General features: G+C 34.6%; 3 protein-coding genes across 4 annotated transcripts; 2 read left to right on the plus strand and 1 right to left on the minus strand.

Moving 5' to 3' along the window:
• Positions 1 to 3,028: 3,028 nt before the first annotated feature.
• On the minus strand, positions 3,029 to 4,526 carry LOC121776391. Its single transcript, XM_042173565.1, has one exon. It carries the CDS (start codon positions 4,053 to 4,055, stop codon positions 3,351 to 3,353), a length of 705 nt encoding a protein of 234 aa, XP_042029499.1. The 5' UTR covers positions 4,056 to 4,526; the 3' UTR covers positions 3,029 to 3,350.
• Positions 4,527 to 9,288: 4,762 nt separating this feature from the next.
• LOC121776478 lies at positions 9,289 to 12,007 on the plus strand. Of its 2 annotated transcripts, none has more exons than XM_042173652.1 (10): positions 9,289 to 9,542; positions 10,098 to 10,193; positions 10,375 to 10,459; positions 10,563 to 10,684; positions 10,772 to 10,796; positions 10,889 to 10,972; positions 11,062 to 11,091; positions 11,175 to 11,277; positions 11,440 to 11,504; positions 11,695 to 12,007. In XM_042173652.1, exons 1-9 carry the CDS (start codon positions 9,450 to 9,452, stop codon positions 11,501 to 11,503), a joined length of 702 nt encoding a protein of 233 aa, XP_042029586.1. In that variant the 5' UTR covers positions 9,289 to 9,449; the 3' UTR covers position 11,504; positions 11,695 to 12,007. The 2 variants fall into 2 exon arrangements, with proteins under 2 accessions (XP_042029586.1, XP_042029587.1); XM_042173653.1 differs by lacking the exon at positions 9,289 to 9,542 and adding an exon at positions 9,856 to 9,945.
• Positions 12,008 to 12,123: 116 nt separating this feature from the next.
• LOC121776477 (uncharacterized protein At3g28850-like) lies at positions 12,124 to 14,381 on the plus strand. The gene has a single exon (XM_042173651.1). The coding sequence runs from the start codon at positions 12,894 to 12,896 to the stop codon at positions 14,049 to 14,051; it is 1,158 nt and encodes a 385-aa protein (XP_042029585.1). The 5' UTR covers positions 12,124 to 12,893; the 3' UTR covers positions 14,052 to 14,381.
• The last annotated feature ends 221 nt before the right edge of the window (positions 14,382 to 14,602 follow it).

Genomic DNA, 14,602 nt, shown 5'->3' on the forward strand with positions numbered 1-14,602 from the left:
AATATATATACTAATATTAGAATTGAACTTATACTAGTAGGAAAGAAAATGATCCAATTTCTACGCCAATATCATTTATACAAAAAATATGATGTGCGTGTGTGTGTGTAAATATAGCATAATTAATACATACATATATTTATTTATAACATGGTTAGGTTATATAGTAAAATTCATGTTATTCATAGGAATAGGAACTCATTTGAACTTTAAATTAACATTACATAAGATTTGGATTATATATGCTATATTTATGTCTTAAAATAGGGGATAATTTTTCACGATTTTGGGAAAAAATTTCAACCCATTATTAAGTTGTCCAGAATTTTCCCCTTACAACAAGCTCATTTGTGTCTTATCAGAGGTAGGGGTTAAACCTGATTTCAAGTTATTGAATGCACTCATGGAGTGCTCCTTAATCTGAGTTTGGGTTGGGGTTATTATAAGGCTAACAATTTTTTGTATAACCCGATAATTCGACATGAATACGCATAAATTAATTGGGCTTGAGTCAATTCTTATTGCTTTTGGGTCCTTACCAGGTTGACCCAATAAAAACTTGATGATTTCAGGTTGAGTCGAGTTGCGTTTATCGGATAAGAAATAAAATTATTAATTTTATTATTTTATTAAAAATATTAAACTTTAATTTTACTATCAAAATTTTGGTTGTGATAAAGTTTTAATGATGATATAACAGGTTTTAATTGTGTAATACTCCCTTCGTTCCATATAGACGTCACGCTTTTCTTTTTAATTTGTCCCACAAAAGATGTCACATTTTCCTTTATTGAAAAAAGTTCACTCTCACATTAATATAAATAAACGATTTTCTCTCTCCACTTAATACACAAAATAGTATTTCCTTCGTTCTGCCATAGTTGAGGCGTTTCCTTTTGGCACGGGAATTAAGAAAAATATGTTTATTATGTTAACTGGAGGGAGAGAAAAGTACTAATAAAGATGAAAAAGTAGAGGGTATAAAGTAGAAAATTGAATAAAGTAGAGAGATCAAAGTAAGAGAGAAAATGTAGTAGGAAAGTGAGTTATTTATTGACATATAGCGAAATCACTATTTTTTTTGTTTGGTTTGACCATAGGTGTACCGAACCTACTTTGGCGAAATCTGAGTAATCCTATTCGATCGGGTTTGCGGATAAAGGCCGAAAGTCTCTCAGCGGGTGGCGGGTTTAAACTCGTGGCCTCAAGGGTCACCATAGCTCTGCGTTGCCAATTGCGCTACGACCCGTTGGTCATTTATCGAAATGACTAAACTATGAAGGAACTTTCCAAAATGGAAAAATGACTCAACTATGGTGGAACGGAGGGAGTGTCTCTTAAATATTGTGCCATAATCTACGTGTTTTCTATTATGAGAGGAATGGAGTAATTTATAGTGTAATATCAGATTTTATTCATTTAACATCATGTATAGGTCGTTATCATGTCGTTTCAAACTAAATTATAACTTACTAACAAACGGTAGGCTTGACAATTTTCGACAATTGCACGAACACACACGAATTTAATAGGTTGGGACACAATAAGAACCCGACCGTTTCAGGTTGGTTAGGGTTTGTCCTTATTGAATTGAGTCGATACCAATAACGGTCTAATCCGCATGATTTGTCAACCCTGGGTTTTTATTTCTCAGAGAATTTTTTACAATCGGTATAGTTATAATTTTATTGGAGTTATATATTGAGGATCTAAATTTTAATTGAGGGTTCTAAATTTCTAATAATAAGATGATTTTTATTATTTTATTCTATATAAGGGCTTCACGCTACAGTAAGAGTAAAAAAGTGAGAGTTTATATGAAACGGTCCATTAAAATGCAGAGCCCAAAAACAAACATACATGGGCCAACTACAAATGAGATTAATGCAAACAGCGTGCAGAACAGTCCACAGAAACATGCTGAAACTAATAAAGTAACAAAAAAAAATTAATTGAAAAAAAAACAAATAAATAAAACAAAACAGAAAACGTACAAAGCTACATCAGCTCTACTTCTCCGTCAACAATCTTATAAATTTTCATATAAAATAATGTAATACTATTATCGTTGTTGCTGATTTTTATTTTAATGGCCACACTTGTAACTATAGGCTACAGCTTATGAAAAAAAGAATACTCATATTAGTCATTTTTACATTTATACCCATTAATTTATAGTATAAGATTTCTGTAACAATTTAGCTTTTGTTATTTTTTGTCCAACCAAATAAAAGTTCCGCAAAGATATATGTATCCCCTATATATAAAGCCATGTGACATCAATGCGATTAACATGTACAAATTTTTCCCTTGATCCTATCTAATTTTAAATTTGAGAGTATCTTATTACTACCATCTTACTCTTATTAAATAATTTTAGAATTTTGGCAATGAGTAGTATATATGCATTTTCCATGATGATCAATTATATGTTACATACATACGTTTTCTAGCATGCTAGATATTATTAAGCTTCCCTTGGTCATTATTAAGCTTCAATAATTTTGATTAAGCTTGTCATAGATAGGTTGGTGTATGACAACTGACAACCAAAAATGGTAAACTCACTCAGACATTATTAATTGCTCTTTCTAGTCCATCACCATTATCAATCAAATGATGTTTGGATAAGATTTAATTCCACAATAATAATTTGTGGGTCCTATATTTTAGATAATTGATTAATACCGTTGCGGGTTTAACAAATATTTATCAAATAAAAAACCTAGTATACACAAGCATGAAGTTGATCTAAATAGGGTGTCAAAGGATGCAAATACATCTCCAAGTATCAAATCAAAAACCCACTAAATTCGATTGGCCGCAACTGTGAATTTAATTAGGGCATTGCAACTGTAAAGATTGAATCATGATAAAAAAAAAGGAAATTGTTTGATTGGGATGAAAAACATAATTGTGTACACATTGTATGCATGTGTATTTAATAATTTGTTCAAATACTCCTAATTTAATAAAAAAATAATCTCAAGCTAATCGCAGATTAATTTTGTTGGAAGAGATGATTATAATTCTTTATTATGTGATTGACCATCCCAAATTATGTTGTGAATTTCAATCTCAAAAACCGAACATGAAATAAATACGTTAAGATCGAATCACCTGATCGAACCCAACTGAGCATAAACTCCTAGTTTTAACTCTTAAGCAAGACTAATGAGAATATACAACTAAAATGACAATAATGTGCAGGAAAAAGAAGATTAAAAAAGCAGCCAATTTCTATGACAAATTTCACCGGTAAATATGCAAATCCCGTTTTTCCTAATTAAACATTTTATTTTTTTTAATAGTTTTTCTTTTGTGCTAAAGCATGGAAAAATTATTAAAATCTAAATTGAAAAGAATCCCTTCTTCTTGCCCTTTTCCCTTCCACCGGAAAATATAGAACCCAACCCAAACAGATTCGCAGAGGGAACGTTCAAAACGGGGTTAACTTTAACGGCGCCATTGTACGGAGAGTAGCCGACCTTCTTCACCGACGGCTTATGGTAGTTACTTGACGGAAACTCCTTTAAGACGCTGTTTGGCAACGAGTAATTCTGAAAATTCTGCTTCTGATTACTCCGCTTCACGCTAGCCGTGGATCCGGTCGAGTTGCTGCGCGACAGAAGCGGCAGCGGGCACAACGTCCTCGCGTACCCGCTGCCGCAGTTCAAGCTCGCGCTCCGCTTGAACGGCCAAAACGACGTCGTCGTCGCGGCCGCCCTCTGATTCTGCCTCTCCGAACCTGAAATTATCGGATTCATCCGCGGCGGCGGAGGAAGCGGAGGCGCCGCCGATCTGACAATCGACGATGAGGATCGCTTTTTGATTTCGATCGGGAGGATTTTGCCGTCGGAGAAGAGCTCGTCCGCGGAGGAGGATTCGTGGTCGAAGCTCTCGCGGAAAACGCAGAAGTCGAAGTCGATGCTGGAGGAGGAAGAGGAAGGGACGTAGTGCTCGATTGGAACGGCGTCGTTTAGGAGATCGTGGGAGAATGAGATGCGAGGGCTGATCTCGGCGCTCGGGCTGTCGGGGAGGACTTCGACCGCCATTGTTAGTCGCTATTTTGTTGCAGAGGTCAAAACATCGAACAATTGGAAGGCTTGTTTGGATGATGATGGGAATTGGGAGGACAAGGATTTAAAGGTGGGTTGTAGGTAGTGAATTGACTGAATCATGATAAATAAACATGCTCATATAGCCTTTTTTCATCCCTCGCACTTAATTATCAATTGTGCATTTAAATTTAACATTCCAAATATATGAGTTTTGTGGAATGGATGGAGTAATAAAATCCATGCCACTTCAACCCTCTCCTCGTCTTTTCAAACTCTCACATCTTCACTTTTATCTTATCATCTTCATATTGTCATTCCATAGTAATCCCCATGGCCCCATTCCACCCCATTGTGTTCCCGCGCCTTCCTCAACATTTGCCATTCTCGTTACTACTAGTATTGTACTATTTCGAATTGTGTATTTCAATTGTTTTTTTATCTTTATTCTATTGCTAGGAGCAATGTAAATCATGTGATTGTGTCTCAAGTGTTATTATTTTTTAAAACTTTCTGACATAAGTGATTGCTATTTTTTAAAACTTTCTGACATAAGTGATTGCGTCTCAATTTTTTGTATTCCCAAAAGATAAGTTTTTTTTAGTATAACCTTATGGAACCCTTACAGACCAGCTTGTGCATTGTTTGAGCATAAAAATATTCAATTTGTCTTTTATTAAAACAAAAAAATGTTTTGTGTATTTTATATTAGGGTAAATTGGCAAAAAAAAATTATATTAGTCAAATTTTGGTCAATTTTACTATTTAAAAAATAACCAAATGTATCATAATTTTGATATTTTTCTCCATTGTCTCATGGCAAAAAAATTCATTATACTATGTTATTAATTTATCGATGTAACACATACAAGTGTAAAAATTAATGACGTGATACCAAGTGTATTAAATGACATCAATATTAAGTGACCGAATGTTTTATCTGGATAATAATTTTCATATGTCAAATCATAGATTATGCGAGAAGAAAACTGTTGAAGTTATAATATACTCCCTCCGTCCCAATAAATATGAAACATTTGGGTTTCGGCACGAGATTTTATGTAGTGTTGTTTTGTGAGTTAATGAAGAGAAGGTAAAGTAAGAGAGAGGAAAAAGTAGAGAGAGTATTGTTTCTATTTTAGGAAATGTTTCATTTTTAATGGGACATACAGAAAAAGAAAACGTTTTATTTTTAATAGGATAAAAGAAGTATAATTTGACAAATTTTATGAGTTTTTTAGGTAATTTTCCATTTATATTATCAAAGTAATAAGAGAGTCGAAGAGAGGTATATCAAAAATAAAGTAATTAGTTTACAATAAAACTTAAATTTTGAAGACACGCAGAACTAACTAACTGCTAGCGTGATTGTAGGATACGTCGGCTAATGAAATAACTATATTATTGTGTTATGCTTTTAATTTCTATATTGTTTTTTAAGTTGAGGAGGACCACAAGCTAATAAAGGCGAATTTTTCGGTTAGAAAAATGAAAAATAATATTTTAAAAATATAAGTTTCTAAGATAAAATATTTTTAAAAAGAACTCCATTTTCTGTCTTTCGACATTGGACTAACATCATTTGCATTTTCTATGTATCATCCGATTTCCCTAGACATTGATGCTGTTGGAAGAACTTTTATATTATTTAGACCAAAACATCCTCTAGGTTATAAGAGTTATTTATGTCTTTTTCATGAGAAGAGAAAACTGTCACTTTGGTTCATTCATTTCCCTTCAGTATGTGTCGTGACGGAGCAATTATTTGCCACATATTTTGATGACTTCTTTAGGGAGAGTACAACATAAACAAATGAACCAAATGTTGTTGAAGTGAAGGTTCTTTCTTATGAAAAAAACAAACAAATACTCGTATCTCTTATATTTTGAGGGTATTTTAGTCTAAAAGGAGTTTAAAAATTGTAAAATCCATATTATATCAATATAATGGGACGGTCTGATAATATTTTAAAAAAATAATAATTGTGGATGACATTGCAATTATAACTTCAACTGTGACTAGTATGATGAATGAAAGAGTGAGTATGAAGGTAGTTAGGGTAGGGAGTAAAGAGGAGGGATGCTTTGAGTATATAGGAGAAATTGGGACATAATGAAGACACACATGTGCTTCTTCCAACAATAACATAAATAACTAATTATAGTATGTGGTACATACATAGCCCACTCCCACACTCTACATATTTCGCATCTCCAAAACTAATTATTAAATGCTCTCACTTCATAATGGTCGCATTATTTTATTTCCAGGACATTGGCATTCAATTATCCACATGCTTTGATCCTCTATTCCATTTTATATTTATTTTGTGCTTTATGTAGTCATCTAACTTAATTTGCTGTTTATATGCTCACCCCCAGTTGCATTATAGTAAATGGCGGACGCAGAAAATTTTGTTAATAGGGGCTGAATTATATGTATAGAGATAGAGAGTTGAAATTTAAAAAAAATGTATAAGTAGACAACGAAATACAGAGGTCATTTTTCGATCGTTTTAGTTTATAATCATAAATGACCTTCTTGTGTTACCACTCATATGAACTTAAACGATATAAATGTTAAACCTCTGTATTATCTGAAAAATAACATCTAATGTAAGATATGCATTAATATTTATAAATAAAACTAGTCTAATGCATAACTCAAAATGGTACCATATATTCTCTATAAAATAATATAGAGAGTACTTGAATCAAATTAAATTACAAATTTATTGCATAGCATGTTTTTTGTCATATTTCCAATATAATAGTCACGTATTGATTAAATCTGACAAATTAAAAAAAATAAAAAAATTGCATAGAATTAGAAAAAGAAGAATAAAAGAGAACTATTGAAATTATAGATTAAACTCTAAATAGTTATTAAATTTGCATCGATTATATGAAGAAAATGAATTATGATTAAAAAGAAATTTTTAGACAAGAAAGAACTATGATTTAATTTAGAATTTAATAATCATTTTTTTAAAATTATGTAATCAAGAAAATGAGTTATGAATAAAAAGAAACTTTCACACAAAATACACATTTTTTAAAGCAATAATAAGTGAGACGTTGCATCTCTTAAGAGATGACAGCTCATCACTTGTTCCAATGACGAAACCCACTCGCGGGCCGGCGAGTGGGCGTCACGCATGGCCCCAGCGCGCGCCACGTCGCGGGAGCGCGTGCCGAGACGTCTTGCGCGGCGTCTCGGCGTGACGGGTGATCCGGCGGGCTGGTGACGGGACGGGATGCTGCAACGCGTCCCGCGCCCGTCTCATCACGGAGGAACGGGACTCGTGCCACCCGCGTAACGCGTTGCGGGTGTTCTTATAGTAGTGCATAGAAATCTCAAATTATTACATAAAATACAATTTTAGCGTAAATGTCATGTTAAATATTAATTTTACTTCAATTATTTACACTAAACTTAAATTCAAAAGAATATTTTTTCCATAACTTTTTATACTTTTCAATCATATCTATATATTTTATCTAAATTACACCCTAACCCCATAATACTTTCAATAATTTAAATTAAATTAAATAATATGATAAAATTTATTAATTAATATAACTATATATGACCTCCATTATTTTATTAAATAAAAAATTACATAATTTACAAATTTTGAAATAAACAATTCTTAATATTGAATAATGTACGTGAATAATATTATTGTAACTATAGATTAATTTAACTAATTAATATGTGCTTGAATTGTCGTCCACATATTTATATTCAAAGCAAAACTGAATTCTCTATTTGGGAACAAAACAAAATAGTTATCGTCCTTTTGTTTAATTTAAATAATAGATTATCTTTTTCCAATTATGTTGAATAATGTTAACTTATACTATATACTAATATGGGTTAGCCCACTAATTAATAACTAATCAAATATAGAACAAAATTAGGTTAATATTTCACATCTTCTTCTTCTCCATGCCGCTGCTTTCTTCATGTAAGTTTTTCTGCCTCTGTATTTTTATTTCTCTTCCTTCCCTTCTTCTATTTTGATAAATATAAATTGATTTAGAATGGAATGCAATAAATCAAAATTTGAAAAGTGTTTTTGATATAGTTTTAGTGCAAACCTAAAGATATACGTATATTTTTTCTTCAAAAATCTATAATGAGATTAGTTCTGCAGTACTGTTGGAGATATTATTATACTGTATTTTAGGTTTTGCAGTACTGTTGGAGTCAACTGGTCTAATAGTATTAATTTGTGCATTTGGACTTACATATATGCACACATTGAAATAATTCCATACTCATTTTTTTCGAAAATAGGATACTCCTACTTATTTGCCATAGTCTATGCTAAGTGACGGGGTTGAGGCACCACTAGACTTTCCTTAACTAGAGATATTGAGTTCAATATCACGTTTTGTTCATCCTGCACCTTGTAAAATGATGCATCTAGTGGTTTCGCTTCTGTAATTGTAGTGTATTTATTACTCCCCCCGTCCCTAAAGATTGTCCCATTTTACCATTTTCGTCCGTCCCACAAAATTTGTTCCACTTGGAATCTTACAAAAAATAGACATTAAATACACCCTCAATCTACTCAATGTGAGAACCAATTTTACTTGCATGTCACAAAATTAAATGATAATATTGAAGGTCAAATTATATTTAGAAAATTTATCAAAAATATATTGTAAAGATATTTATAAAAAGATCTTTATTCAAATTTTTATTATTAAAGAAAGTTCTTTATTCAATTTAAAAAAATTAATATAAAAAATTGAAGAAGCAATTTTACTTGCATGTCACAAAATTAAGTGATAATATTTAAGGTCAAATTATATTTAGAAAATTTGTCAAAAATATATTGTAAAGATATTTATAAAAAAATATGAATATATGATAAATTTATTAAAAATATATACACTTTAAGGTATTGATGGTATTTTCATTCAAAAAAACTTGGAAATAGTAAAAAGTAGCTCAAATGATACTAACTAAAAGTTCACGGACCTAAAATGATATTTTCAAAGTTTACAGACCTAAAATGATACTTTGACAAAGTTCGTAGACAAAAAATGATGTTCCCTCTTTTGAAAATGACAAAACTAGTCATTTAATCTCCGAATTGAGTTTAAGGTTTTTGACTTTTTCTTGTAAATAGTGTAATTGAGACTATAGTCAACCGACAACAACAAACGTCCGCGGTTGATTCGTCGATACAGAAATTGAATTAAATACAAAATTAACGAATTCAGTTCGAAGATTTCAAAATTTCTCAAATATCAAGAGACTCCCTTATTTTTAATTTTTTGAAAATTTCCTCACTCTATCTTGTGCAAGTGGATTCTTGATCCTCGGTCTGTGTATATTCGAGGGCCCTTTTTATTTTTTCCCTCTAATCTGAAAACATGAAGCCTAACTGGGAGCTGACGAATTGCTGTCAACATGAACAAGTCCGTTTTCTAGCAACCATTGGCATCTTCACCGTTGTTATTCTTGCTGTAAGTCTTCGTATGTATCTCTCTGGTTTTATTGAACTCCGTTGTTTTTATTGGTTTAGATTTGGGTATTATTGAAATTGGAGAGCTTTAATTAGCAAACAAACATAGGCATTTAGCTTGTTTGCAAAAACTATTTAATTCGTTGGTGAAATCTTTCTTAATTTTGAAGCTTTGGCCAAGTCATTCGATCTAAATTTCGTGTATTGAGCTTTGTTAATGTGGTTGTATTGAAAAAAAAATGAAAGGAATTAAGTAGGATTCACAACTGGCTCTCTCTTACCTGTATTTGGCTCGATCCGGTGTCGATTACGCTGTAAAGCTTGAAGCTTTTGTTGAAGTTAAGTCACATTTAGAGATCTTTGATTGAATGAATGCTGGGTTTCTAAGCTTCAAGCATTTCATGGTGAGATTTTGTGTGTGTGTTTTGTAATTTTATGCTATATGTATAGCTAATGAATTGGGGAATTCAGATCTTTCTCGATTTTTCGCACTTTAGAGAAGCCATTTTCGGTGAAATAACTTTCCAGTTTGATCTTCCTGTGGTGATGATGACAGTTCTGGAGGACATTTTTGCTGACACCTTTTAAGCTCATCACTGTGTTTCTTCATGAAGCAAGCCACGCAATTGCGTGCAAGCTTACTTGTGGCGAGGTAGAAATCTTTCTTAAGCTCAGTATTGCATTAGGGCTTTTGGTTATATTGACTTAGGAAGTTCAGTAGACTTCGCAAATATGTTACTAATATTTCTGCTTTGTGTGTGTTCCTACCGCCCTAAAGTGCATTCCTTTTTGTTGAGTCCGAGGCATCTGATATCCCGTTACATGTGATGTAGGTCGAGGGCATTCAAGTTCATGCTAACGAAGGTGGCATGACTCAAACACGTGGTGGTGTATATTGGTTGATCTTACCGGCTGGATGTAACACTTCATTTTCTATATTATGTTTCTGTTTTTGGTTAATTTTGATGCATATGCCACATGCCATCTAATCATTTTTATGGCATCCTAATTCCTATTACAGACCTTGGATCATCGTTTTGGGGTATGGCTCTCATACTTGCTTCGACAAACCTCCTCACCTCGAGAATCGCTGCTGGTTGTCTTATTCTTTCCCTCTTTATTGTGCTCTTCATTGCACAAAATGTAAGTTTCTTAGGAAATCGTCCCTGAATTGTACTACATCTGTTATGATATTATGATGATTGACTGACTCATTCAAACGTTGCACAGTGGACTCTACGAGTGCTTTGTATCGGTAAGCCAGTCAAACATTCTTGCTCTTGAGATGTTGTAATTTCTACGAATTCAAGATACTAATTTCTTGGATAATGTGGTTTAATTTACCAGGATTCATTGTTTCTCTTGCTGTCGTCTGGGTTCTTCAAGAAACAACCAAAGTTCGTATCCTTCACTACATTATTCTCTTCATTGGTATAGGCTTACACATTATATTTGATGTCTCTTCAACCGGCTTTCAATAGATTTTCTTGTGTTTCTTACACATTCTTCTCTGATGGCAGGTGTTATGAATAGCCTGTTTTCCATCTACGGTAGAAACTCGACTTGTCGCCATCAGTAAATTAAACTCCTCATCACTTGGTGGGACTTAATATTACCGTGTTTTATGATGCAGATATATACGATGATTTGATATCTCGAAGGGTTCACTCAAGTGACGCTGAGAAATTCGCAGAGCTTTGCCCCTGCTGCACGGGAGTTGGCTGGGGAGTAATCTGGTACGCACGTATACATGTAAAATTACAAATGAATGAGTGCAAGTTTAATAGGATATGATCAGAAACAACTTAGCAGCCTTTAAATCTCTTATGCTTATGAAGCTCAATGTTTTTTCTGTTTTTAAAGAATTTACTAATGATTGACGAAACCCCTTCTTGTAGGGGAATGATATCCTTACTGTTTCTCTCTGCATCGATATATCTTGGACTCGTCATCTTGTCCTGAGGTACGTTACCTTGCTGTAATATATTCACGAAAACATATGATGAGAGATTTTAAGTTAACCATGGTAGTTTTTCTAATGACCACTGAGAAAAGATGCAAAGTTTTATGAAATCTTCAACTCAGAAAATAGTTTAGTTTCTTGTTGGATTTGTGTAGTCCTTATTTGACAATTTCAGTGTTCATTTCTTCAGGGTTGAAAATAGTGGAGTTGGCCTATTAAGGAGTTGCAACAACATTATCCATACATATATGATATATCTCCATAGCAATCAAATTCATTTATTTGGCTGCAGGATCAAGTTGGATTCTCGAGCTTCGCATTCTAACAAAAATTGAATTATTTTGGTTCCAATTCTGTCGAATGGTTATAATTTTAGAAATTATTTCCAGATTGTAATACTCAAATTTTATAGCATATGATTCAATGCCAAAACTGGATACAGCACCTGTAATAAGTGTGTTTACAAATTCAACTATCGTCATAAAAGTAAACAATTAGTTTAAGGCTCTATTTAGCCTAATCTTGAGGTAGCACTAGCAACCCCTACTAACCAAACACAGCCTTACAAACTAAACACATTTTATTAACTGGTAAGAAGATAGATCAGAATCATATATCCAAGTCATCGTCAGGGTCCTCGTCTGAATAAGGCATCTGGTCGTCTGAATCACGAAAATGGATCATCTTCTCCTGCCCGAATCCTCTTTCTCGGCACAAACCTACTCAATGTCAATAAGAATCATTTACAAATTCAAGATGAATCAATACCTTGATTCTCAAATGGAAGGACCACTTGTGCTCGGTCATTTCACTCCTTTTCAGACAACTGTAGATTGAACTGAATCATCATTCTAACACGGTCATTTCAACGTTTAACGTGCACACTGAATTCTCCCCTTCTCAAGTTATTTACCATCAAGGAGAGGATTGTGTCACAATAGCTTAGTTTCAAGAGACTAATGCTCTCCCTTGTTAGTTATCATTCTAATTCTGTTAGTTAAAACAAAACTACAACAAATATAGAAAGACATTCAAATTATTGACGAATATGTTCGGTAAATAATCAAATCGTAGTGTTGTTTTATCTTTTTTGACACCACTTAAAATTCAAAAAATCGAAGTTTGGACAATATGTTTGTTCCACTACAAATTTGTATTTTCCTTTTAACCATTACTCTTTGTCTTGGACCCCAGCCATCACTCACAAGTAAAAATATTTGTGGGTCCATTTTGAAGATAACAGAAGATACAAGGGCTTGCCCCAAAATATTACCACCTTATTTTTCAAATTTCAGACCGTTGGCCAATAGACAGTGTAGTAACGGTTTTTTCTTACCGTCTTAAAAAAAACAGAGCAACATTCTGAAAAATCAGTCTCCCCCAAATCAAATGGGCTGCGTTTCGTCAAAGCTTGTATCTAAACAAATTCAGGAGGAAAGAAAATCTCTGAGGAATGCCGATTACGCCCACCACGTCGTCTCCCTCACTTCAACCACCTACGGCGCTCTCTCCTTAGACAAAGCAAAGGTTCAAAATCCGGTTGCGGAGGAGAAGGAATGCGCGGCGGAAGCAGCGAGGAAATCTTCGTCGTCGCCGCTGCGGGAAGATCCGGCGGAGATAATCAACGCGTGGGAGCTCATGGAGGGTTTGGAGGAGGAAATTGCCATCGCCGTCCAATCAAAAAAAAGCCCCAAATCGAAGCTGTTCAGGGACTCAATGAGCCCTATGAAGTTCCTGGCTTCTCCGAGGAAGGCGAAGAAGGCCGCGGGGAAGGAGAATAAGGGAATTAGGTCAACGGAAAGTAGCCCCAAACCGATTTTGAAGGAGAGCAATGCTAATAACAATCACAGCGTGAAGAAGCCCTCTCCGAAACTGTGGGCTTCGATCAAGAAATGCGATAGCACGAGATTCGATTCAGGCGTCGTTGCGTCGTCGAGGAGGAGAAGCCTAGGGCCGCTGTTCGATCCCGAGCTCGTGGCTTCGTTAGAGAGAGAGGTGTCGGAGGAGGAAGAAGAGATGATGATTAAGAACAAGAACAAGGCCACATCGGGAAATTCGAATACATTGCTTGAATCTTACAAGAAGAAATGCCCTCCCGGGGGAGAGAATGCGGTGGTGATCTACACAACGACGCTGAGGGGGATCAGGAAGACGTTCGAGGAGTGCAATGTGGCAAGATCCACGATCGAGTCACGGAACGTGGAGGTGATCGAGCGGGATGTGTCGATGCACTCGGCGTTTAAGGAGGAGGTGAGGGTGCTGATGGGGAGCAAAGAGGTGAGGGTGCCATTGGTGTTTGTGAAGGGGAGGTTGATTGGTGGGGCGGAGGAGATGGTGAGGCTGGATGAGGAGGGCAAATTGGGGATTTTGCTAGAGGGGATCCCGGAGGCGGCCGAGGCCGGGTGCTGGCGGTGCGGAGGGGTGAGGTTTGTGATGTGTGTGGAGTGCAGTGGGAGTTGTAGGGTTGTGGGGGAGGATAGGAGGAAGAGTGTTAAGTGTGGCAAGTGTAATGAGAATGGGCTAATTCAGTGCCCTAAATGTGTGTAAGTTATCTCACTTGCTGTTTGTTTGTGTAAGGATTGATTTGCTTGCAGCCTTATGGATTGAGTTTTGATTTTGCATTCTGAGATGTATTTTAGGGTGTAATTTGCAAGCTTCGCGAAGTGTCTCTTTCTGTGCATTGAATGTTGTTTGATACTTTTGAGAAATGTTGTTGACATAGATATGGGGATTGAATAGTGACAGGACGAGGAGGTTATGGGTCGACCAAACATGATTTGGGAATTCAATTTTTAGTCGAAATAAAATATGCAGAAAACGACTTGTTGAAATTTTGTGGAGGTTCATTAGAAGGAAATGTGGAATTTATCTGTTTTTGTTGGTGATGCGTTTCAATCTTCTTGGATGATTATGAGATAGAGATGTATGGTGAAATTAGATGTGCTGTTGGATCAAGATGGGATCCATTTGACAATAAACTTATTATGTCAGCAAATAATTGTCTCAACTACTTATTATTTTTATCCGTTCATAAATTAATAAGTATCTCATTTAATTTTTACGTTTCGGTAAATAAACCATATGTGAAAAAAGAATAA

Source organism: Salvia splendens, chromosome 18, assembly GCF_004379255.2.
Source record: "Salvia splendens isolate huo1 chromosome 18, SspV2, whole genome shotgun sequence".
NCBI lineage: Eukaryota > Viridiplantae > Streptophyta > Magnoliopsida > Lamiales > Lamiaceae > Salvia > Salvia splendens.

Excerpts from the sequence above, each read along its gene's own strand:
- LOC121776478 (XM_042173652.1), top strand. The coding sequence starts at position 9,450 with ATGAAGCCTAACTGGGAGCTGACGAATTGCTGTCAACATGAACAAGTC. Across the intron at positions 10,685-10,771 it reads TGCTCTTCATTGCACAAAAT|TGGACTCTACGAGTGCTTTG; the intron begins GTAAGTTTCTTA and ends AACGTTGCACAG. Across the intron at positions 10,973-11,061 it reads CTACATTATTCTCTTCATTG|GTGTTATGAATAGCCTGTTT; the intron begins GTATAGGCTTAC and ends CTCTGATGGCAG.
- LOC121776477 (XM_042173651.1), top strand. The coding sequence starts at position 12,894 with ATGGGCTGCGTTTCGTCAAAGCTTGTATCTAAACAAATTCAGGAGGAA.
- LOC121776391 (XM_042173565.1), bottom strand. The coding sequence starts at position 4,055 with ATGGCGGTCGAAGTCCTCCCCGACAGCCCGAGCGCCGAGATCAGCCCT.